Here is a 26,326-nt window from a genome sequence, read left to right on the forward strand (position 1 = left end):
TAGGCGAGTTGGTTTAATGCTACCGTGTCATTAGCCAATATTTGAAAACACACCATACATTTCGACTTAGACTCATCGTTTTATCACTGTATTTGTAGAAACGCCTTTCAAATAATTGTTATGGTATATCCTTATTTCCCTGACAGTACAGACAGTACATTTGTTAATATTTTTTACTCTGTACACCTCCACCTTGCATTTCTATTACGGTTTCTGTGAAGGTGAGAGCCTTAAGCTCTTGGTACCCTCTGGGGCAAATCGCCTGTCATGGAGTTGACGTTATGTTCACCTTCATACCTTTATCATATGAAGAAGATGGATCTGCAGCCGCTATATGATCATGTTTCACGATAGCTTGTGGTTTCTTACACGGGCGACTTTCTCTGTTGTTCAGACCGAACGTTAGTCTTGTATATATATTACTCGATTTACTTTTAACCATTTATCTATTCTGAGAAGAACAAATTGTTTGATATAACACACATCCAGTGAAACATTGAATTAATATGAATCACAAAGCAATGTACCATTGTTGTTGATTGCGCAGCAGTTAAATGTAATCAGTAACATTGTTACATCGGGAACTGGTCCCTTTTCCCCGCCAACTTAAGTAACTTAATTTTGTAGTTTGTTGCCTACTTATGACCAGAGTCCGTGGATATCCAGAGTACCGCAATCGTTTGAGCCGGCAAATGCCGACAAATCCGCCATTGTTAGTCCAGCGCGCGCTATGAAGTATACAGTTGTATAGGGAAAGAATGTAATTTAAGTCCGAAAAAATGCAGTGCTGGTGTGTTCAGAACTGTTCACAGAGAACTGAAAAAAAGCGCACATTTGTTTTCTCTGTGACAAGGTGAAATAAATAAGGAAAAAGGAAAGAAGTGAAAGAAAAAAATAGGTAGCGGGTCGTTGCTTTTTATATTTAATAAAAAGCAACGACCAGCTACCTATTTTTTTTATAAGCGAGCATACATTGTGAGATTAATGACTGACTGTATTTTGATATTTATTTTTTCAAATTTGGGCCCCAAAATATTTTTATAAAACTAATCTAGAATTTAAGTTGCTTCAGCAATGATATTTCTACATAACACAAATGAAAATCACATACCAATTTGGATCAGTGTCAAATTTTTACCATCTTCTCCCTTTCAAATCAAGCATTTCTGAATTTAATCCTATTTGCTATTTGCAAGAATGACATAATATATTTGTGAAGTTCTGAATTCATTCTTGAGACAAGATTGTATTGTTTGGCTCGATTGTAAAATACAAAGACCGTAGAAAATAGAAACCCTATTAAGGTTAGACTGATGTGAAATTTCAATTTTCTAAACTATTCTAGGTATTTCTATGAAATTTTGTGCTTTTAATTTGTAATTTTAAATTGTGTAAATTTAGGTTTTCAAAAATTGCTACTATTTTGGCCAGAATTTTTGTCTACATACGTGTCAGACCTTCAGAAACGAAACTTACTATACAATTTTCCTCTTTATTTTACTAAAAAAATAAGCAATTAAAAATATTTAATGCACTAAAAGTGTAAAAACAGAAAAAATTCAACTCGACCATAAAAAAATTAATATTAAAAATACCTCTTCTGGCCGATATGCATAACAATCAGGCAGTATATCTCACTTGACGATATGTGTCAGAGGAAGGACAATTGTTTGTAAGTATCTGAAGTCTGATTAGTGGAATATGTAGCTAATCGGCCAAGTATGCATTGGAGAGGGTAAGAAACTGGCCACCCTACCCATTATCTCCTGGCCTAGTTGTCTCATGAGTGATGCCTTATTGGTGCTACTTATGAGGTTCAAACCTGTCTTCGGACAGTTGACTAAACAACAACAACTATATTATTTTAATGTACCGAAGTACATATGATATTTCTATGCAGATATTCTGCGTCATCATACGATGAAAGAGTAATGGAACGGAGAAAAATTCTCTCCGGCGCCGGCATTTGAACCCGGGTTTTCAGCTCTATGTGCTGATGCTTTATCCACTAAGACACACCGGATACCACCCCGGCGTCGGACAGAATCGTCTCAGATTAAGTTCCAACTCTTGGGTTCCCTCTAGTGGCCGTCCTCTGCACTACGTCATAGATGTCTATGAACGTAGGACCGAAGTCCACACATGTGGTGAGGTGCACTCGTTATGAGTGACTAGTTTGGCCGGGAACTAGAGGGAACTCAAGAGTTGGAACTTAACCTGAGACGATTTTGTCCGACGCCGGGGTGGTATCCGGTGTGGCTTAGTGGATAAAGCATCAGCACGTAGAGCTGAAAACCCGGGTTCAAATCCCGGCGCCGGAGAGAATTTTTCTCCGTTCCATTACTCTTTCATCGTATGATGACGCAGAATATCTTCATGGAAATATATGTACTTCGGTACATTAAAATAATATATATGATATGCGTAAATCACTTCGTCATTTAAGACGGCGCTTATTCCGTCGGATCCCGGCCAAACTAGTCACTCATAACGAGTGCACCTCAGTACATGTGTGGACTTCGGTCCTACGTTCAAAGACATCTATGACGTAGTGCAGAGGGCGGCCACTAGAGGGAACCTAAGAGTTGGAACTTAATCTGAGACGATTCTGTCCGACGCCGGGGTGGTATCCGATGTGGCTTAGTGGATAAAGCATCAGCACGTAGAGCTGAAAACCCGGGTTCAAATCCCGGCGCCGGAGAGAATTTTTCTCCGTTCCATTACTCTTTCATCATCATCATCATCATCATCATCAACAACAACAATTTTTCGATTCATTTGCAGATGAAAGATAATACTCCAGCGTTTTTGTTATATTTAGAAAATGAGAAGTATTAATCTATTGGTCACTTGGTTTTTGAATATATCGATTGTATTTGGGTAAAGGAAATAAGTCATAAAAATGAATTTTGATATAAATTAAAATTAAACTTCGGACCCTTGTTGCAAATAATTTTCTACACAAATGAAACACATCAAATGCAAGTATTATTTTGTTTTTTGCACACACACACACTGTAGAATTTAATTTCTGTATCTTTTCAACTGGGGAACAAATCTCCATTTGCACAAAAATGACAATCCTCTTTACCCCACACCATCAATAAAGCCTATAGCTTTCATTTTAATGCTATAATTTTGTCATATTTTTCGGCGATTATCATCCCTTAACTCAAAAGGAATATTTTCAAGTCTTTTAAATAACTCACTGTTGTTTGTGATTAGTCAATTAATTGTCGGAAGACCAGTTTGAACCTCATAAGAGACACCAACAAGGCATAATTCGTGAGGTAGCTAGGTCAGGAAATAATGGGGTTCTCCATCTCAGATTGGTTGTCGACAATCCCTCCATAACAAGACAAATTTCTTCGGTTGAATTCTGAAACATCCTGTACATTGAGTATCCTCCAGTTATTACAAGTATGAAATAATCGGATCAGCATTTGTAAAGAAAACTATCCACAATTTTTCGTACAGATGCAAGTGTAAAAGCCCTGGCGTGCAGAAAATTGAGATGCTATTGTTTCAGAATGCTGTAATTTCTTCCGCATACACCGTGAAATCGTTAGCAATGTAGTAGCACGCGAAGATAATCAAGGGTTCAATTACATTTAAATTACTTTGTATAAAGAGCCGTTTCCGAGCAGCACACAATCTGAACATAAAAAACGGCCTGTTGATACCTCGTTGTTATTCCGCTAACCACCTGACTCACAGTGGGGAAAAAATCGACTTTTAGTGGACAAAAATCGAAGAACCAAAGTCGCTGTTTCAGCACGACACCAACATAGAAATATTCTACAACATTCGGGCTATTAAACTGTGCAAACATTGTTGTTAAAATCCACTAGACTGTGTTAACATCGTAAAATTGTGGAATTTTTATTGCGAGTCTACTTCCGTCCCAGCATTTGAATTTGTGCGCTCGGTTTGTGTAGTTATGGTTTTTCTTACAGAAGTGAATTGTTAATTTCTTATAACAGAAACCAATCCTGAGGGTAATTTTTTATTTTTTCGTAATGTTTTACTTTCAACGTTAGAATTCAGAGAAAATACATGTTACATCATTTATCAATATTAAGCAATAATTGTATTCTATTTCTTTTGAGTTATAACATTTGTATGCATTTAAACGCATTAGATGATATAGTATAGAGGGAGGTCTTTTGGTTCGTATTCATAAAATTGTGATATGCCTCAATGTGCCTCAGTTCATTTAAATATAAATCTGCTCCAGAGTCAGAATGCAAAATTTAGAAGGGCAAAGTTCATAACTTCTCTCCAAATCAACAGACTATTATGAAACTTTGTACACGAGTTAAGACAGCAAATATTCTTGTGTGCAAACTCTGATTACGTTTGTATGAAAAGAACTACCACTTTATAGGCACCGTGCAAGCTCCTCTGGTGGCGACTGTTGTTACTAACTGCGGGACAGCAGCGATAGAGTTGTGCTTGAAGCATATGAAGATACTTAACATCTCAGGTTAAATGATTAGAAAATTAGAGATGAGCTTAAACGATATCTTCAAATATCTGTGACAACTATGACTGTGACAATTAAATATCTGTGACTTTTACCTGTGATTTTGTCACACCGATATTTTATATCGATAAGTAAGCACAATATGCATGAATTACACCGATATTTTGTCACACCGATAAAAATTAACAGGAAATATTGAATGTGAATACGATTTCTCTATACACGCCACACATCAGTGATTTATATGGGAAAACCCAACAAATAAATTATGTACATGCACCATTAACAAATAAATACATACCTAACTGAACAGTAACATGTTGAAAATTAACCTCATGTACCAAGATGTTATATTGTAGATATTGAATTAGATGACAATTATTAAATGTAGTTGGGTATGGAGAAATTGAGGTTATGTGATTATTCTAATCGTTTTAAAAATTGATCCTTTTTTATTATATATAGGTAATATAATGGATAAATTATTTTAAGTCGTGCATTAACATTATAATATTGAGTCATAGAATAAAAATTAACGAAACATAAGTATTCGGAAAAACATTGGAAAATAATTACAAAACAAAACAGTTGTTCACGCAGGATTTTACACAAAATAAAGTACTGGTAACCAATGGTGTTATTATTTAAATCGTGCAATTACTGCATCATTTATAGTACGATGGTGAAACTAGCGCTGAAGTAGTTTCGGTGATTTCGGACGTGAAAATCGTTGAATTTATAAGGAATTTTTTTTTTTGTGGAGAGTAGTTGATCGGGTTAAACTAGCGCTGAGATAATTTCGGTGATTTCGGAAGTGAAAATCATTGAATTTGATTTCTTGTGGAGATGCAGTTGATCGTATATGCAAGGCATAACAAAGCCTAAACTAACCAAACCTAACCTGTCACAGATTCGTATATTCAAGGTGTATACACGGAGTAGGAAGAGAAGTACCTGAACGCTAGTTTAGTCGTTGATCGTATATGTCTAGGCATAATAAAAGCTTAAACTAACCAAATCTGGCCTGTCACAGATTCATATATGCAAGGGGTATTTTCAATTTTTGCTAACTACCCCATATTGTTATATTTAAAAGTTGAAAATTACTTGCAAGTTGATGATTTTAAGAATATCTAGACAAATATCACTAAATATAAAGTTTAGAACATTGATTAGGCCTATTAATTTGGGTGAAATAACACTCCACATGAGTACCAATGTTAGGAAGCACTACGCTATTTCCTAAGAGTTAATAACCATAAACAACATAATGAACATATTACAAATAATTTTGTTTTAAGTTTAATTATTGTAATTAATACTAAGATGCACTGTTCGTGTTAGAGCTTTACATTAAAACTGGATCATACATAAATGACAGAAGTACAGGTAAAATTATTAAAATAATGTTGTAGGCTCATTTAACTATTCTGTTTGTAATTAAAAGTATAACTGCAAAAATATTGTTAGGGGAGAGTCGGGTAGTATCGGACATAGGGTAATATCGGACAGTGAGTTTCTTTTATCTACCACACGATGATAGTACCTGATTGACATGGTTACGTTTCTGTGATGTCGCATAGAGAAACGTAACCATGTCATTCAGGTACTACCATATGGTGGTAGATGAAAGAAACGCACTGTCCGATACTACCCGACTCTCCCCTACTACGTAAAATTTGAGTGGAAAATGCATGTAAGTTAATATAAATTCACAGTTATATGAAAATGTAAAGATCTCGTGGAATACATAAAACATTTATAAAACATATATAGAGACTAAACAAAATGTCAGACTCGTCATTATATCATTAAAATGCCCCTAATAACTTTGCAACAAAACATCACTTTGCAAAAAATAATATTGAACAAAATATCACGAAAAAATAATCATATCACCGCCAGATTGCTGTTATTGTATCATGCGCATGCGCAAACCCACAACGTAGAGGAGAAAATATCAGTCACAGAGTACTAAATCAACACCGCCTACTGAATACGGAGCAGATTTTGATAGCGATATTTTGTCACAGATATTTCGCGTCATCAGTCACAGGTTTATCTGTGACAAAAAAATACCTGTGACAAAATATCGGTTTGTGAAATATCGGCCATCACTATTAGAAATATGGATGATCCCAAAAAGCGGAAAGGTAATGCAAATTGCTGTGTTCTTGAGTGTAGTGATGCTTATAGAAACACACCAACCGATATTGTTTTTATTCATTCCCAAAACAGAAAACTGAAGCGCAACGACGCTAATTGTGGATCCATGCAGTACTCAGACGAAAGTAAATAAGGCTACACTGCTTGTAATCATAGTATTATGTTTATAAATAACTATTAAGTGAACAACAACAGGAATTTATCATTTAAATTTTAAAAAGTACATAATTACTGAGTTCTTTACATATATATTATGTATAATATTAGCAACAATAAATAATAATATAGTTATTTTTAAATGTATTCATATCGATATTTAATTCTTGATTTCAAGTGCTGATGGTTCACCTTGGAAACCAACACCCGCAGCAAGAATTTGCGGTATTTATTTTATTGGGAACGAGATCAGAACACTCCCAAAACTAGCATACCGTTCCCAGTATTTTTATAAAACATTACAAGAAAAAGACTGCATCATCTCAAATAGCTCCGGAAAGGTACGAAAAAGACGCATAAAGAAGAAGAAAAGATGAAAATTTAAGTGTCATGGAAGGCAAATGCTCAATAAGTGTTATTTCGAAAAATGAAGTAGTCACACAGGCAGAAGTAGATGAAACCATTCTTAGTGATTTTGTTTTTTCTTTCACAATTGAATTGTGTGAATTGTTTACTCAAGTGTCTATTCCATTACATGTCAAACTGAAGTCACATAAGAAACGTTATGACAAGCGTTCAGGAACAGATGATATGTTTAATGAAATACAAGGTTTCCGAAATTATTCTACAATAAAATATGAGACAGAACTACCAGACTTAATGGGAGTGACATTTGTGGTTTCGAATATATTGTTAAAATTGCTGCCAATTGAAACACAATCATACAAGTAGAATCATAAGAAATATTTCCAATTCTATCATTTAACCCAAAAATAGCTACCATAGATAGTCGAAACGCCCCAAGATGTAGACCATACATATTATTTTTTCCATATTTCTTAGTGAATTTCACATCGAAAGCTTTCGAAAAATTCTGTCCAATAGTAAGGTTTGTAAAGAAAATCGTCTACTCATATTTTCAAATTAAGATGAAAACTGGATTGTCGTATTCTGCTATGAGGGTGATGTTCGGACTTAATCGTACAGTTATAATTATAATGTATTTTTACCGCCACTTTAATGTTGTTGACATCCACAATGGTTACTGTAATTTTGGGTTTTGGCCTAGCAGAGAAAGTATTCAGGAAACAATGCCTGCAATATTGAAAAATGTAGAGTGACAATTAATTGTTCAGAAGTGGAACAGCCACCCAATATGAATCAGATGGTGGCCTTCAAATCTAAATGCTACCGAGGCAGATCGAGTGACACATTCATAACAACTGATTGCGGATTATTGACTTTATTAGAAGGTGGTGATGAAGTCAGGTTTTCCCGGAATAATAACAAACCTCTCTGTTATCGGATCATTGTTGTTACTCCACCGTATCTGGACGATGGTAAATTAACAGCTGAAGAAGTCGAAACTACTTACAGCGTTGCCAGTGTTCGAATTCATGTTGAAAGATGTATTCAGCGAATTAAAATATACAGTATAACATTTTACACAAACTATCAATTGAACTGCTTCTGCATGTTGATCTTGTTGTTTATTCAGCTGTCCAAAAAGAAGTCTGAACCTCATAAGTGATACCAACAAGACACCACTTATGAGGCAACTAGGCCAGAATATCATGGAGTAGAGTGGCCAATTCCTTTTCCCTTCCATTGCATATATCGCCGACTAGCTACAAATTACACTAGTCAGACTTCATATGCATACAAACAATATTGTTCTTCCTCTGACACATATCGTCAAGTGAGATGTAGAGCCTGATAACAGATGTACATATCAGCCAGAACCTGAATCAGAGGTAGTACGTTGATTATATTGTTCATTATGTGTTGTGTTTTAGAGAATTTGCAGTCGCCCATTAGTCAGGAAATGTAATTAAGACTACTTTTAGAATTAAATCACATTAAAATACGTAATTTATAGAGACACTATACACACAAATATTACATACGTCATGACATCAAATATAAGTATATCAATGTTTTCGTAATATGACTGTTCACGATCATTCAATGGTCTGAAATCTGATTTAAATGCCAAACAACTTCACTGATATTTCAGGAACTTTGTAGTTACATTTTTACACTCCTCTAGCAGTACTGAACTTTCCACTGAGTCTATAAAATAATTAAAGACTGGAGATTACTGGGTTTACAGTGAAAGATCTGCCCTTGGGCAGAACACTATGAATCAATGAACCCATTCTTACTAATATTACAACATTTTATCGGCAGAAAGCCGCTTGTAATTTCTATATCACACATGACTAGTGAATGACTTTTAGTCTGTAGTTAATTAGGAATTGAGACACTGCGCGGCGTCACCAGTACGATTTTGAGACCCATGCACGGTGCCTATAGGGAGTTCATTTGTACAAAATTAATAACTTCTTTTGTAACTGATAGATTTTTTAGATTTTTGTGAAATAGAACAGAGATTGCAGATAGTATAATTTTTTTATATGCAAACTCGTAAGAGGAACAACATTTTATAGGGGTGCATTTAAACAAAATTAATAACTTTTCCTTTACCATATGAGAGATTTACAAAAATTTCTACCGAAGTTACAGGAGGCATTTATTTTTTGGATAGAAACGCTAATTATATTTGTATAAGAGGAATTGCCCCTTTATATAATAACTTCTCTCTTATCTAACAGATTTTTTGTACAGAAGTTACAGGTAGCATATATATTTCCGTGTACAAGCTATGATTACGTTTTTATACTACCCGTAACTCTTGTACAAAGTGTCATAAAAACCTGTTAGGTAGGAAAGGAGTTATTAGTTTTGTCAAAATACACTCCCTATAAAGTAGTAGTTTCTCTTCTTCAATCTTAACCTGTGTTTGTATACAAAACTATATGCAACCTGTAACTTCTTTGCAAAGTTTTACAAAAATCTGTTAGATAGGAGATAAATTATTAACTTTGTCTAAATATATCCTCTGTAAGGTAAAATATCCAAGTAAGAGACAGGGCTCTAATAAGAGATATATTGTTAATTTGTCCAGTATACTTTGCTATCTCTCAACAACTTAGGAAATCAATATTTGTGCTTCTAAGACATCGTGTTCTGCTTTGAAAGTTAGCAACGAAGCTGAGAGCAAGCAAAGAAATTTTTCACACTTTGAACTTTTTACTGGTTTTTGCTGAGGAAGTGAACAGCAAATAATGTAAGATACAACAAATTTATTATTAATTTTATAAAATTGCTGACAAAATGTTGCATATAATAAGGTAGATTGCTATTAAGAAAGATAATAATTTATGACCTTGGGTAGCTATTTCATTTTTATTTATTCCGTTTCCTAATAAGAGATACCTAGAGATCCTAAAGAGATACTATCTCTTATTTAGAACCTTTATTTGGTTTTATTATGATGCTCATCTTTGAGAGTTTACGAAAAGCATTAATGCTTTTAGTCGTGTCAGTATGTCTGCCATTAACTATATAAGAATCAATTAAAGATTAATTGAAATATTAATTAAAAATAATTACGAATTAGATCAAACATTAATTATCCATTGTCCTCAATTATTAATTACAAAAATTAATAATCGAAAAAATTAAGTTATCATTATTAATGACTAACATTAATTATTCATTGATATGACAATAATATCAATAGCTAAAATCAATTAAAATTGGCTAGTCCGACAATATTTATCTTATTTAAAGATCAAAACATAAGTGTGTAATTCGTGAAATATTCTCTATATATTTCAAATAAAAATCTTTTGTAATCACCAAAACTATTAGATTTAATTGTGATTCCTGGTTTCGAAAATTTGTATGTATGTATGTATGTATGTATGTATGTATGTATGTATGTATGTATGTATGTATGTATGTATGTATGTATGTATGTATGTATGTATGTATATGTATGTATGTATGTATGTATGTATGTATGTACGTATGTAGTTTTTTTTTCTTCCTTGCCGCAACATGCCCCATTACAAAAATAATATTACGTATGTGTTTATTCACACTGTAAATGGGTAAATACCCGGTGGCAGTGATAACTAATTACATTCAATAATTACAATAATAATAAAATACAGTCATATTATTAATAATAAAATAATAGCAATATATAATAATATTAACAAGGAGCATCCTAAATTAAATGAATCACTTAATATAACATAATTAATTAAAGTAAATCTAATTTATACCCTAAGTTAGAACTTAAAACCACGAATATATAATGATATGTTTATACATGCACAAGTATCTTTCAGCACTACACTCATGTCGCTATCAATTCATTCATTGCACTGGAACTATGAAACATTTCACTGACACTATCCTAGTTTTCACTAACACTTCAAAAACATTTCACTGTTCAAATACTTTGCACTACTACTGCAAAACTATAGAACTTCACTGACACAAACACTTCAATGACACAACACATTTCACAGACACAACACACTTCACTGATACAACATTTCAAATAACAAAACATTAATTACACCCTTATTATTCTGTATAATTGTACTTAATATATTAACCTCAAATCGCTAGCCTAGACCCCATTACAAGCAATTTAGGTCGTTCACTGTAAGTCACTTCCTTTCACTATATATCTATCTCATTTCTCTGTCACTATAACTCTCAGAATTTACTTTTAAGCTCACTGTGCTTTCACTACCACACACTGCACACCCTATATAAATCACTGGAGATTCACTATGTTTCTCTGCTTACTCACTATACTTGTAAAACCACTAAATAGTCTGCATAATGTATTACCGTCTATTAGTAAAGTCCTTAAGCCTATTTTTAAATACATTTTTGATTATTGGTAAAGCCTTAAGTAAGTCTGCAGGTAGAGCATTCCAGTCCCTGATAGTACGATTGAGAAAATAAAACTTTCCAGTGTCCGTCCTCTGTCTTCTTTCCCTTAATTTATGTGAGTGGTCGTTCCTTGAAGAGTAATTTGGCGGCTGCAACCTATTCTTTATTTCTCCCCAGGCAGGCTCACCTCTGTATATTTTGTACATTGCGCATAGTCGAATTCGCGTTCTTCTGTCCGTGAGTGAGTCCCATTTTAATGTTGAATTATTACGACAACGCTTGAGAGCCCGTCTTAATATGATCTAATCTGTAAGGATCCCAACATACAGCACCATATTCCATTACTGGACGTACTAGTGACTTATATGCAATCTCTTTGGATTTAGCAGAACCTTTTCTCAATACTCTCATCAGAAAGTGTAACGCTCTCTATGCCTTTCCCGCTGTGTCAGTACGTGTTCTCCCCCAGCCGAGATCGCTGCTAAAAGTTATTCCAAGGTATTTACATTTATTAACTTCCGGAATGGTTTCACCTCCTAACGTATATGATGCGATAATTTTATTTCTTTTTCATGTAAAATTGACGGCTTTGCTCTTTAGAGAATTTATTCGCTGGATCTGTGTAAATATCGCCACTACAGCCAGTGTCAGCGTTTGTGGCGCTTGTCCTTGAGTAAAAAAACCAGTCAGTCAGCACTTGTTGCCAGTATAGATGAGAACGGTAACACCCAACACGTCACGTAAGCAATCTGCCAATCACAGTTGTCAGTCTTGTTGGACACTGAATGCGTCAAAGGCAAGACTTTTGCACTTTGCGTTTCTGAGATCTGTCCTTGAGTACACTGTCTAGTCAGTGGCATCTGTTGCCACTTCGGCTGAGAGTGATACCACCTCCTAAACAGATGTGGCGTTAACAATCTGCCAATCACATTTGTAAGCTTTCATGCCCACAGACTGTGGAAAAGATACGATATTCGCTCTGAACGTTCCCATTACTTATTTCACGCGCCAGAAACGGTGACTTTAGTTATACCTCAGTTACAGAAGTAGCAGTAGCAACAATCATCTAAGAGCCGCAAGCTTCAACCAGTGGGGCATGTAAAGTATCCAGGGTAGGAAAAGGAGCTATCATAATATCAACTCTTTATCAGAAACAAATGAGAAAGAGTTTATATAAGGAAAAACAAAGAAAAGATGGAGCTCGCAAGAAGTTGTTCGAAAAACAACAAAAACCACAGAAAAAATCAGTCCAAGAAGCACTGCTTGAGTTCGTCCAGTGATGAAGAATCCGATGTGGAAATGCAATTAATTAACTCTAGTGACTCGGAATATATAGAATATTATGATGATGGAGAGCGCTTGTTTTGCACGCGATTCGTTTCAGAGGACACCAGGGCCCAAGAGGAAGAAATAGACCCAGTGTTCAAAATATCGTCGTTGGGAACACGAAGACTGCAGCACTGATGAAGACCTTTCATTTGTTCAACTTGCTCAATACAGCGAAATTAGAATTGTGTCAATTAAAGGTGTAGCAAAACAAGTGTAATCAACTTAAAATTAAAATTAAAATAGGGAGATCGAAGTTTAATATTCTATCATTTTTTCTTTCTCTAGTAAAATATTAACGTTAGCAATAGTAGTCTAAGTAAGATTAGGACATTCATGTCCGATTTGACCGACTTTGTGTTATTTTCGTAAACCATCTTAATTTCACATGGAAAAATTCCAAATAAACAACAGAATTTCTTTTAAGAGGAGTTAGACCACTGTTGCACTGATCCCTTCAATTTTAAAATGTTCCTGAATTTATTAAAGTATCTACATGATTTAACAATGTTATATATTTATATATTACTTCAATTTTCACCCAATGATAATTTTTGTCCATATTCAAAAATAAAGTTAAATAACACATGTATCTCTTAATTGGATCCCCTTTCCAAAACATCATTATTTCCCAGTTTTACTTCTTTTTATAATTTAATATGATAATAAAAACTCACTAAAATTTGTATTGTCAATTAAAAAAATAGACGAAAATCATTATGTATTCCACTCATTCAGATTAAAAATGTCTATTCCCATCCTCATTTGTAAGCAGTTAAAAAAAGTGTCTCTTATTTGGGTACTTTACTTTATAGGGATAGTTCCTCTTACTCAAACGTAAATAGAGTCTGTACTACAGTCGTGCACAATCGGTTACAAAAAACTGAGATTATATCATATTGCTATTGAACGCCTGGCGCTGTAGTGAGTATGCAAAGCTCTACCGTCTCGCGGAGTGTCTCAAGTTCTGTTTAACGGATATTCGAGTTTTTTTTCACTCTTTGTGGGTGGACAGCAAAGACAGACCATATTGAGCCACGCAGGAGTTCCAAGAACCTTTGCAAAGATACGATTATCATTGCGTAGACCTAGTATTTAATTGATAATCCCACGCGAACTTTTCTTAGCCAATGAACGAGCTCTTTGACGATAGATTGACCAATGAGAATCGAATTATACTGATAGTTAAAAGTATGCTGCTCAAAATTATTAAGTGATAGTTTTTGCTCCTATGTTCACTTGTTTTATTTGTATCGTCTCTGTTTCGATATATCAGCAATCAAGCAATTACGTGAGACTCGCTGTTTCAACATGCAACAATAATTAATTATAACAATTGCATAATTAATTACTATAAGTAAAAATGTTTACAATAAAATTAAACATGTTGAAAAATTATAGATAAGCAATAATAAGAAAGTTCAAAATAAAGTGTTGTTGTCCACACCTGTGAAGTAACGGTTAGCGCGTCTGACCTCTTAACCAGGTGCCCCGGATTCTAATTCTGGTCGGGGAAAGTTACCTGGTTGAGATTTTTCCCGGAGTTTTCCCTGAACCCCAATATGAGCAAATGCTGGATAACTATCGGTGATGGACCCTGGACTCATTTCACCGGCATTATCACCTTCACTTCATTCAGAAGCTAAATAACCTGAGATATTGATACAGCGTCATAAAATAACCCACTATAAAAGAGTTCTTATAACCTCAAACGTTCAGTTGTTTTTATTCCAAGGAGCCTTTCAATCTTATTATGTCTGCTTCGATTCGACTGTTTTTCCGGATCTTATTATAACCTCAAATGTTTAGTTGTTCAGAATTATGTGTTTGCATTGAGATTATCTTGCCGAATACAATTCGTGATAATAGTTATCCTTAGGTAACTTAATTTCGCTTTTTAAACTCATGTTTGCTGTCATTATATAATTAACTTATCGGAAAATTATCAGGACTCGTATTATACTGTAAAAGATAATTGTTCTTGTCTCACTAGAATCAATCAATCAATCATCTATCCATCCATTATCCATCGATCCATCGATCCATCATTGATTCATTCATACATGGATTAATTTATTGACTGATTCAGTGATTGGTTCATTAATTGATTGATTGATTCATTCATTCATTAATTAATTCATTCAGGTATTAGAGTTGGTATCGTCAAGGGCAAAACTTATCTTCTTAAAAATGATTTATTAATGAAATAATGTATCTGCTTAGAGTAATTAAAAGGCATTAATAACTACTGTTTTAGAGTTATGCATTTTGAGTGATACCATATCATACAGAAATAAAAATTTGAATGAATATGCGCTACACCAATAGCAGTATGATACATTACGGCGATGCGAGCCTACAGTGTAAGTAACTACATTCGTGATTTGTTACAGAACATGCTACACAGTTCTTCTTTTACGTATGTGCCCCTTTTATTTCGTTGTCTATTCTATTCTGATGCTGACTGTGGTTGAAGTGTCTGAAGGTTATAATAGCCACGTGGCCAGTATTTCAGTTTTGTTAATTTATTTCGTGTTCCGTGTTTGTTAATGAAATAATATTATAAAGTGCAGAAGAGGAAGTGCTTTTTCAATGGCACATTAAAAGAAAAATTGTAGGTAGGTGATGGATCAAAAGTGCAAGGTACAATGTGTCTGGCTGTATTTTAAATTAGTCTTGGGGAAAATGCTGATATAGAGGACCATCTGAGCACAAAACACACAAGGCTGCTGTATCTGCAAGGAGTGGTACTCAAACACTAACAACCTTTTTTTGGAAGAAAAATCAAGGTGATAAAGAGCGGGAGCCAGCTGCTCAAGAGGCGACTTTCGTCTACCACACAATGCACAACCAAAGCTTCCAGTCATTTGACTATACTTCCTCGTAAATCTGTACAGTAAAGGTCTTGACTACACAAGCAATTAGTGAAATTAAAGACGACCTAAAAGATACAAAATGTTGTTTATCTATTGACGCTTTTAATCATACTGTTGTGAAAGTTGTGCCTATTGCGATCCTATATTTTCTTCCGAAAATAGGTATTGCTACATAAATTCCAGAAGTATCAAGCTTTCCTGGAAAGACGTCTGATCTCGCAGATGATGTATTGGAAGATGTTGAAAAATATGAATCCTCCAATAAAATAAGTGATATTTCAGCAGACAATACGAACACCAACTTCGGTTATCTAAAATGGAAAGGAAAAAACAATGTGCTTGTTAAACTTCAAGAAGATTGGGCAGGAAACTAACTGGCTGCACTGATTGTGCACAATGCTGTGGAAACTGCAGTCTTACCAGTAGATATTCAGGTAATTCTCGGGAAATTATTCCAGCATTTTCGCCGTTTTACAGTTCGAGTGGAGGAAAATTAAAACATTTTGTGATCCTGTGGAAATTGAATATAAAAGTGTTTTAGGTTATAACAGAAGCAGATGGCTGTACCTGGAACCAGCGTTAAATCGTTTCGTAGAAATGGATCGCGGATTCAACTCTTATTCCTTGAGCCAAAAAAGGTGCCCATAGATCTTGTTTGAATTCTTCAGCAAGATAATTGTTTCATCCCCCATCTCTTCTTGAAAAGACAACTGAAATTGTTGTTTGAAAGTCATATTGAAGTTAAGATTTCAGAGAAGTTGAAGGTATATACAATAATGAATTGTTTTATAATTTCAGTCAACAACAATTCATTGATAAGTTGTTCACTGAAATTATAAAACAATTTATTATTATATGAAATTATTGTGTCAAGCAATTTGGGAAATTGAACGGGAGGAGACTATAGCTTTCGAAGTGAAAAATCAGATCGATAGCCTATTAATGAAGCTCTCAATGCGTCAGAAGAATATATTCTTAACAACTGAAATGAAAACAGAAATGAAAAGTCTCGAATAAGTTTTGTTTATATAAGTATCTTTCAGAATGTATATTTTCAACTTCTGTGCTACTGCAGTTGAATGTACTGTATAAGAAAGTGATCCCAAGATCCTTTCAGTGTTTGTGCCAAAATGGAATGGATTTCTCTACATACTGCCCTAGAATGGGACACAATTTCTCAACGTGCTGAAGAAGTACATTTTTTCAAGCATGTGTCTGCAGGAAGAAAAGTAAAGCTTATGCATCTGACGCTAAAGTAACAAAAAGGAGCAACAATTAGCTGTTACCGATGGAAAGAGATTTTCACTCACTTCAAGAAAGAGCACATTCCTTACTGTGACAGGAAGTTGCTTGTAAGCCTCTGTCTCGCACTTGAAATGTGGATCTGGAGAAGAATGGAGCGTGTGAAATGGACAGACAGAATTAGAAATAAAACTTTGCTAGAAACAGTGAGTGAAGAAAGAATACTATTGAAACTAAATAGGAAGAGAGAAAATTATTGGTTGAGCCACTCCCTAAGAAGAAACTGCCTACTGGAGGGTCCACTGGAAGGAATAGTGGACGGAAGAAATGTTCGAGACAGAAAAAGATACCGAATTAGAGACAACATTAAGATACGTGAATCATATACGGAGACTAAGAGGAAGGCGGAAAATAGCAAAGATTGGAGAATGCTGGGTTTGCAGTGAAAGACCTGCCCTTGGACAAAACAATATGAATGAGTGAATGAACTGTTGAATTCCGTTTAATATAAATTGTCATTTTCATTAATACTAGTACAAGGAATACATATTATAAGTTTATTTTTTTCTCAGTTTTTAAATACATTTGTATGAAAATAACACAGATAATTTCTAAAAGAGTTTAAAAAATGGTTTTATAATGAAATGTATAAGGAAATTTAAGTTTAAAGTTTAGTATAATGAAATTAATTAATAATATTGATCTTACTGTAGCAATATCATAAGACTCTTGGCAGTGGAAATTAAATATTTGAGAAGAAGTGAAAAGGGTATCACGACTACAACTACAGCGAATGACGAGACGGATGAATGCTGGAGAGACTATAATTGATCGTTTATTTTTTATTTTAGTAGGTTATTTTACGACTCTTTATCAACATCTTAGGTTACTTAGCGTCTGTATGAGATGGTGATAATGCTGGTGAAATGAGTCCGGGGTCCAGCACCGATAGTTACTCAGCATTTGCTCATATTGGCTGAGGGGAAACACCGGAAAAAACCTCAACCAGGTAACTTGTCCCGACCGAGAATCGAACCCGGGCCACCTGGTTTCGCGGCCAGACGCGCTAACCGTTACTCCACAGGTGTGAACTATAATTGATAGTATAGGAATAAGCAAATGAGCGATTTGGACGCCTTATGAGGATGGAACAACCGCGATGGTCTAAAAGGGCGTTCCAGTGGATTCCAGACGGCTGAGGGTTATAGGGCAGACTAATTAAAACATGGTTTGAAGGCATCAGAAGGTCAATGACTGCCAGGGATCTTCACGAGGAAGATGCTCAAGTCTAGATATAGAGAGGTGGAAATTAGGGTATATAATATATAGCTTATATTTATTACTTACATGGAAGGAAATTAGCTATATCCTCTATGTCAGCTTATAAATTAGTTTCCTAGTTAAAGACAATTCAATAGTAATTATTCACATTTTACAGAAAATAAGTAATGAGTATATTTTTCCGCTAATCCTGATCTTCACAATATCAAGCACTAATACTGTTGCTGTGTCCCTCACCTGTGTGTTCTGGCGCATTTTGTTGATAGCCGCGAAGGACACGGAACAATGCTCTGGGCTCTGATGGAAGAAGTGGGTGAGTGGTTCTCCATTTGGAGGAGTTGTTACAGGAGAGCCCACTGGCAGCATTGGCGGGGTGGCCACTATGTCAACTCCGCCACTCATTTCGGACACTCCGCCTGAAACAAGTGTAACCATATTTATTTTACAGTTGTGACGTCTATGTCCATTCACCTGAAAAAGAGCTAATAAACCTATATGACATTCGGCCATTTCATCAAATGTTATTAATTATAATACAGGTTTTATTAATAGTGCCCATAATTTTAGTGATGGAGGTACTTTAATTACGCTTCAAGCTTCAGTAATTCAATTAATATCGTAAAGTATCATTGTCCATTTCAGTGAGGCGTATAGACGGTAGACTTTTGATTTTTTTGACCTTAACAATACTCAGGGTATTGAGGTTAGCACTATTTTCGACTCTCTTTTATGCATGGAAAAGATCTTGTACAACAAATTTATCCGATGTTCAATTGACACCGAAGCCGGTTTGGAAGTTATGACGAAGTGATAAATCCAAAATCTACCCGGGATAGAACTAGGTGTTTTTCAGTTTGCAGTTTATGATTATATCGTCAGCGTAATCTCAGTTGCATTCAGTGTCAGTTACGTCCGTTTAGTGGTTTCCAAATTGCTACATAGAACGGACAGTTAGATAGAAATGGCAACACGAGATGCTTTTCCCACATTTTTTCACAAGTCTCTGAATAAGTGACGAATTCAATACTACAGAACATAAGCCAGCCTAGGCACGTTGCACTGATGATGCTTGATAAATAAGGATCTCTTTATCTCTATTTCAAGCTTAAAAATCTTCGAAAACTCTGCATAGGCTTCTCTGAGTCAATTCTGCCGCATACAAACTTCCTTAGATCTGACTGAACTTCTATCTTGGAAGGAAATGATATATTATATGTTGGAAAGAGATGCGACTATAAAATCTTGCGCTGAATATTTACATATCATGCCGGCAAAAGACGAGCGTATCTATACAGCATTCGCCATCTGCTTGTGCTGCAGCCAGCAGAATGATGGCGTGTTCTTGTTCTATTACGTCCATTTAAATGCAACCCTTAGACCAGGATACATACGCAGACTTTCTCTCAGGCTTTGCAACTTCGAAAAGGCTCTCTTTCTGAAACTTAGTTTTAAGATAAATATAAGAGAAAGCAGTTTCAGAAAGGTACTTTGAGCTAACGAAATGCAAAGCGATTGTACAGGTTAAATGCCGAGTTCTGGTTGAACTTTTGGAATATTTCTTTGAAAAAAAATACATTATGTAAGTTACATGATACTAAAGCTTAGTATTTAAGGAGAACATGTGATATGATGCTTATTCTAAAATAATTTAAATCGCGGAATTGTCTCGTTCGTGACTTCGCCTTACGTTACACTCTCAAAAATAAATCTACACATTGACGATCTCGAGACTTTCAACGTTGAGTTATGTTTGGACAGCCTGAATAAATCTGGAATAGGTGAAAATATAAGCGAAGAAAAAAGAAAAATGCTTAAGGATAAAGTAATGGGGATAGTGAAGGAAAACTCATTTAGTACGAGGAACGAAGGCGTGAAGAGGAAGAAACCTGACATGCTAGAGAGTGCGGAAGTCGGAGTTTTGTCGAGGACAGCAAATTCCAATCGAGAAGCATGCGGCAGAACGACGACCCCGGCCCGGTGGATGACGAAAGGTGAAGACAGAGGGAAGACCGTGAGGAGTCGAGAGGGGAAAAGTGGCATGGACGTACGGAAGAAATCTGTAGTGACGTCACCTCAAGGTCACAACAAAAGTGTAATGTGTCAAACGAATAAGAGCGGTAATGTAGACGTGTGTGGTGTCAGCGAAAGAAATGAAGGCAACGTGAGCCAACAGCTGGGAAAGGTTAAGGTGCAAAAGAAAGACGATAGGGATAAGAAAAAGGGGTTAGGGGTAAGAAGTGAAAGTATAGCGAAGGTAAATACAGCAGTTAGAGGAAATAAGGCGGAGAGCAGCAAGGATAATCCAGCATACAATCTAAGGAAATGGTGTGTCAGTGGAATGAAGGATTAATTAAGGGTGCAGTGAATATGGGAGAATAGTGTTTAAGTATGAGAAGGGTCATGAGTTATTTAATTAGTAGAAATGAGTAGGACGTACTGTAAATATAGGAAGAGTAGAGAAGCTAAAAGTAGGACTAGACTAGAGATGTATTAGTAGGACAAAGAAGTAATATATATATATATATATATATATATATATATATATATATATATAAAGCAAATAATAGAGGGTAGGCTTAGTTAAGACTATAGTACAGTAAAATTATTGCAGTGATATTTAAATAAGTTGGGTCTGTGAAAATGCAGAGTAGAGAAAGTAATTGTTATGTTGTTGTTAGGAATAGGAAATAGTAGAAGGTAGGAGTAGAGGGAAAGAAGGAATATTTACTAAACGCAGAAATATAGGAAGTGTGGTGAATGAACATGAAAGACATAGTGGGTGAACATTAAATGATGAAGAGGTGTCGGTCATTAACAGGGAAAGGATTTATATGTAAATACATATTTACTTATAAAGCTAATATAATTTATATTTTGCATTATCTTTATGTTTCACAATGTGTAGGGTTGAAAAATCCTACTTTTATTTTCCATATTTTTCCATATTTTAGAGTTTAGTACATATTTTCGTTAATTTCCATATATTTTCCATATTTCATATAAAACAGTCCATATTATATTAGGTTTAACAATAAAACAAAACAAAATTCCATTAACTTTTAAAAATACATTTCAACAATAGAGATTTAAACACATGTTCAGTAATCCCTTTAACATCAGAGTTATTTGAAAATTAGCAGTCCTATCAACAATGGGAAAGTAAGTTACAAAACTGTATTAATTTAATTTAAAATTTTTAACAGACTTCAGTTGTGCAGCTCAACAGTTAAATGCCAGTCAGAGTACACATAGGTTCAGTTTTGTAAATCATACTATAAAGACGGTAAATATGCCAAAAGTACGTCATTCAGTCAATTTAAAATCAAAACTAACAAGTTACATTTCAGAATTTAAAGAAGATGGTTTATCAACTGACAATAAAATATTATTTTGTAATTTGTGTCAGTGTGCAGTATCATCTACACAAAAGTTCCTGGTGCAACAACACATTACAACTAGTAAACATCAGGCCAACAAACAACTAAATTCCAAGCAGAGACAATTGTTTTTAACACAACCAACAACATCGAATGTAAGATCTGAGTTTAACATTGACCTGTGCCGTTCTCTCATCTCTGCTGATATTCCTCTCTACAAACTAAAGAATAAGGTCTTCAGGGAATTCCTTGAAAAATATACTCAACATACAATCCCGGATGAGTCAACACTTAGGAAGACGTATGCTCCATCCATCTACGATGAGACAATACAGAAGATAAGAGATGAAATTAAAGATAGTTCAATTTGGGTTTCCATTGATGAGACTCCCGACAAAGAAGGTAGACTTGTTGGTAATGTAGTTATCGGTTTGTTAAGTGAACAATATTCTGAACGAATTCTTTTACATTGTGATGTTCTAGAAAAGTGCAATAACAAAACTATAGTTAAACTGTTCAACGAAGCTATGGGTATCCTGTGGCCAAAGGGTATTATGTACGATAATGTGTTATTCTTTATTAGCGATGCTGCCCCTTATATGGTCAAAGCTGGACAAGCATTATCTGTTGTATATCCTAAATTGACTCATTTTACTTGTGTGGCGCATGCATTTCATCGTGTGGCAGAAGTGGTCAGAGACAATTTCCCTAAAGTAGATTTGTTGATTTCATCAGTGAAAAAAGTATTTCTCAAAGCTCCCAGTAGAGTTAACGTGTTGAAAGAAATGTACCCTGAAATTCCATTGCCACCAAAGCCAATTTTAACTAGATGGGGTACATGGCTAGAAGCAGTTGAATATTATGCCGAACATATAGACTCTATTAACAATGTTCTCCTTGCATTGGACTCTGAAGATGCAGTCTCAATTGATACTGCGAAAACAGTTACCTGTGACATAAGTGTGAAGAATGACTTAGCTCACATTCAGCATACATTTTCATGCATCATAAAAACGCTCAAAAGTCTCCAAAATAGGCACCTTTCACTATCTGAAAGTTTTGAAATTATAAATAGTACTGTGGAACAACTGAATCGTGGTAGAGGTAAAGTTGCAGATGCAGTAAGAGCTAAGGTGGACACTGTACTTTCAAAAAACCCTGGATATGAAGAACTACAAAAGGTTGTTGCTGTGATGAGTGGTGAATCAACAGTGAAGATTAACTTGGACTTATCCCCAGCAGACATTGTGAAATTGAATTATGTACCAGTTACTTCTTGTGACGTCGAACGCTCTTTTAGTCAGTATAAATCTATCCTCAGAGACAATAGAAGAAGATTCACTTTTCAGCACTTGAAAGAAATGTTTGTAACCTATTGTTATGGTAACAGACAATAAAAATTGTGTTTTGTTGAAACTACATTGGAAGATAAGGTACGTCCATTATATTTTTTGTTTAGTTTGATTAAAATGTACCAATATTTAACGTACATAGTCATTTTTTTATAATTTTAAGTCCATATTTAATTCCATATTTTGGTAAAAATCCATATTTAATTCCATATTTTGGTAAAAATAACTACATATATATTTACATATTTCATATATTTTTAGTCCATATAAATCCGTTCCCTGGTCATTAACATCGGTTATTGTGCAAGTTGTTAGTATATGGAAGGGACTGCTGGCCCGAATACTATAATGTGAAGGGCCAGCAGGACCAAAGGTTTGAGTGAGAATAAACCATACCATACCATACCATACCATATTGACGATCTTACCACGAACTTTCGATTACATTCACATTTCAATTTTCGAGTGACATTAACAAGACGTTATTTTGTTCAGCACCTTATCGCTATTGAAAAACGTTGGATATCTCTACATTTCTGACAGTCCAAAGACCTTCAAATCCCATACGAGATTCTATGTTACTTTTGAAGAATGCGACTCTCACAACAATTCAACTAAGAATAAGTTATGGACAAAGAGTCTCCAATACAGAAGATGTTTACAACTTATTTTACCCAAAGCCGGCAATCTTCCTTTAAAGGTTTACAGAGATAGACCGTCTCATAGTATTTAAATTATATTTTGTGGAGATGAACGATTTCAGACTATACGAATACATTTTGAGACTTGGTATCTAAGAGATAGTACAGAAACATACCGAGATTATTTTTATGAAGCCCCATTTTTGTTGCCTATTTTCGTAACGTCCAGGATTAAATTAATTCCAAAAATTGATTCTTGTACGTAACGTATGTTCTTTTAAGTTCTAGCGGAAGAAGTTTTTATTTGAAAATCAAATTCTGAAGATAATATTTTTAGAGAAGCTGTAAGACCGTTTTTCTCTGTCTCGATAACAGCTAGAGTTGTACTTCGTATAGACGTTTTTAGATCCAAATTCTTTGCTTGATGAAATTTTCAATTAGAAATATAATTACATAATGTTTGCAAATTATTATAATTTTATTTTATCTGTAATTGTTTCCTTTTTTCAATTAATCTAGGCTATATTGCTGTTAGAATGTATTTTAATCTGTCATTTCGAAAACGTTACATGTGACATTTTCGCGCAAGTTACTTTTTTCAACCAGACTGCTCTCCACTCTTTCCTATAACATATCATTTTTAAAAATCATAAAATAACTCACATATATCATCTATAGAAATGAATAAGAAATGGACTTTTAGTTTGATTAATGTAATAAATGCTACTGAAATAGTTTGTGCAGAACTGTACATGTTACGTTTTCAAAATAACCGATTGATTTATAGTAGTGAATTATAGGGAATAACATAATGCATAGCAGCCAAGTGTTGTTGAATTAGGTTTATATTTCATGCTTGTTTATACGTTAAGAAATAGCGAGACTGTGCTATTCTAGAACATCCGCTGATGATATGACTTATTCTTAACCTGCATTTCAGTTTTGTACATTTTGCGTAAGTCGCTGATTTCATTTTGTTTAGGGATAATGTCATCTATAATTATTCTTGATATCGATAATATTTTCTTCAATTGCCAATTCTGAGAGTAGATAACATTTTTAGACATGTGTTATACAATTCATCATCATCATCATCATCATCATCATCATCATCATCAATTGATTCAGTATCTCAGTTTTTTCCCCAGGAAATAAATATTTATGACAGGAAACAAAGACATAGCCATTGTATAATAATTACGTTTAGTATGCGACATACTATATTAGGGAATTTTTAGCACAGAATATGGAAGGTAAAGAATAATGCTGATTTTTATATCCTGATGAATATTTTTACGTAAAGCAAACCTATATTCATATTTTTCAGATCACTGCCCATTAATTCATAGACTTTAAAATTGTTTTCAATTTTATTATTATTATTATTATTATTATTATTATTATTATTATTATTATTATTATTATTATTATTATTATTATTACTATTAATTAGTTTTTATTACATCCACTAATGCAGTTTCTACTTCTCTGTAAATTCTACCTTCCCGCTAGCATTCCTCCTCGTCATACTCGTATACAAGGACACTTGGTTTCACATGTTGCAAAGAATAGTGTGGTACTACTTTACGACTTTCCGAGGAAAATAAGCCCCCTGATAGTGGTGACTGCACCATCGGGACGAAATGGAAAGGATAAAAGTCTCTCACACTGTCGAGTATAAAAATCCTCTAGCTCTCTACCAGAAGCAGTGCTGAAAGTCTTTTCATGAAACATTGTCACCTTCACCTCTACTAAAACAGACGAGAATGAGTTATTAAACCCGTCCATAGGCAAGCTGACAATAAAACAATGTTTTATGTAACGTCACCCCTAACGTGAGATAAATGTATGTATAAATGTATTATGCTTTCACTATGCTACAGCTGTTTTCAGGCAAAAAAGTCATTGTTGTGTTTGTTATTCTATGTTCTGACCAACGCTGACACTGAAATAACAAAGGAAAGAGGCAATCAACCACATTCTACTCACTTCAGGCTCTAGACAGACTAATGTACATACGTTCAACTAATATGCATAATATTGCATTTTAAACACATATTGATGACAGTATTACAGCAAATTCACATGCAATATAATTTAAAACATAGCAATGACCATGTTTGAATTCACAATTGTTCACGTTCCAGAAGTATACTATATAATTTTGCATAATATATAATCAGCTACATATTTTATACTTTTAATATTTTTCGACAATAGGTAATTCATTCATATAACTTTAGATGGCTTCACTGGTGTATCGCGCAGCCCCATGAAGTGTGTCGCGAAATTTTATGCCATCTAGAAAGTGTCTTTACAACGCATTTTTAAATTTACAACGAAGTCTTTGTTATGGTACATTTCATTTTGAGACAGACTTTACCCATGAAACGTGAACACCTGGAATAATGCTGAGTTTAATTTTTCTGCCTGCCGATAATTCGTATGAAAGTGAACACTGCAACAGTTTGCAGTAATTCGTTTACTCTTCCCACTTAGTAATAAACAGAATTTAGAATCGTCAGAACATATTGGTCAATTTCAACAATTTACGTGTGAGCAGGTGATAGTCTGACTATTTTATCAAAAATCTTTTATTTAGATTTTATCATGGACAAATTTTTAATTCGAAAAAAAAAACAATCTGAATCAAGTTCTGGTT

At 34.4% G+C, this 26,326-nt stretch overlaps 1 protein-coding gene across 2 annotated transcripts in view; it reads right to left on the bottom strand.

The window, feature by feature from the left end:
- The window catches only part of LOC138711872 (kelch-like protein 17), a 471,943-nt gene that overhangs the window by 337,659 nt on the left and 107,958 nt on the right, over positions 1–26,326 (bottom strand). For both annotated transcript variants that reach the window (XM_069843135.1, XM_069843134.1), the window contains exon 2: positions 18,532–18,710. In XM_069843135.1, the coding sequence (XP_069699236.1) occupies positions 18,532–18,696 (165 nt within the window). In that variant the 5' untranslated portion in view covers positions 18,697–18,710. The remainder of the gene's footprint in view (positions 1–18,531; positions 18,711–26,326) is intronic.

Source organism: Periplaneta americana, chromosome 13 (genome assembly GCF_040183065.1).
Source record: "Periplaneta americana isolate PAMFEO1 chromosome 13, P.americana_PAMFEO1_priV1, whole genome shotgun sequence".
Classification (NCBI taxonomy): Eukaryota; Metazoa; Arthropoda; class Insecta; order Blattodea; family Blattidae; genus Periplaneta; species Periplaneta americana.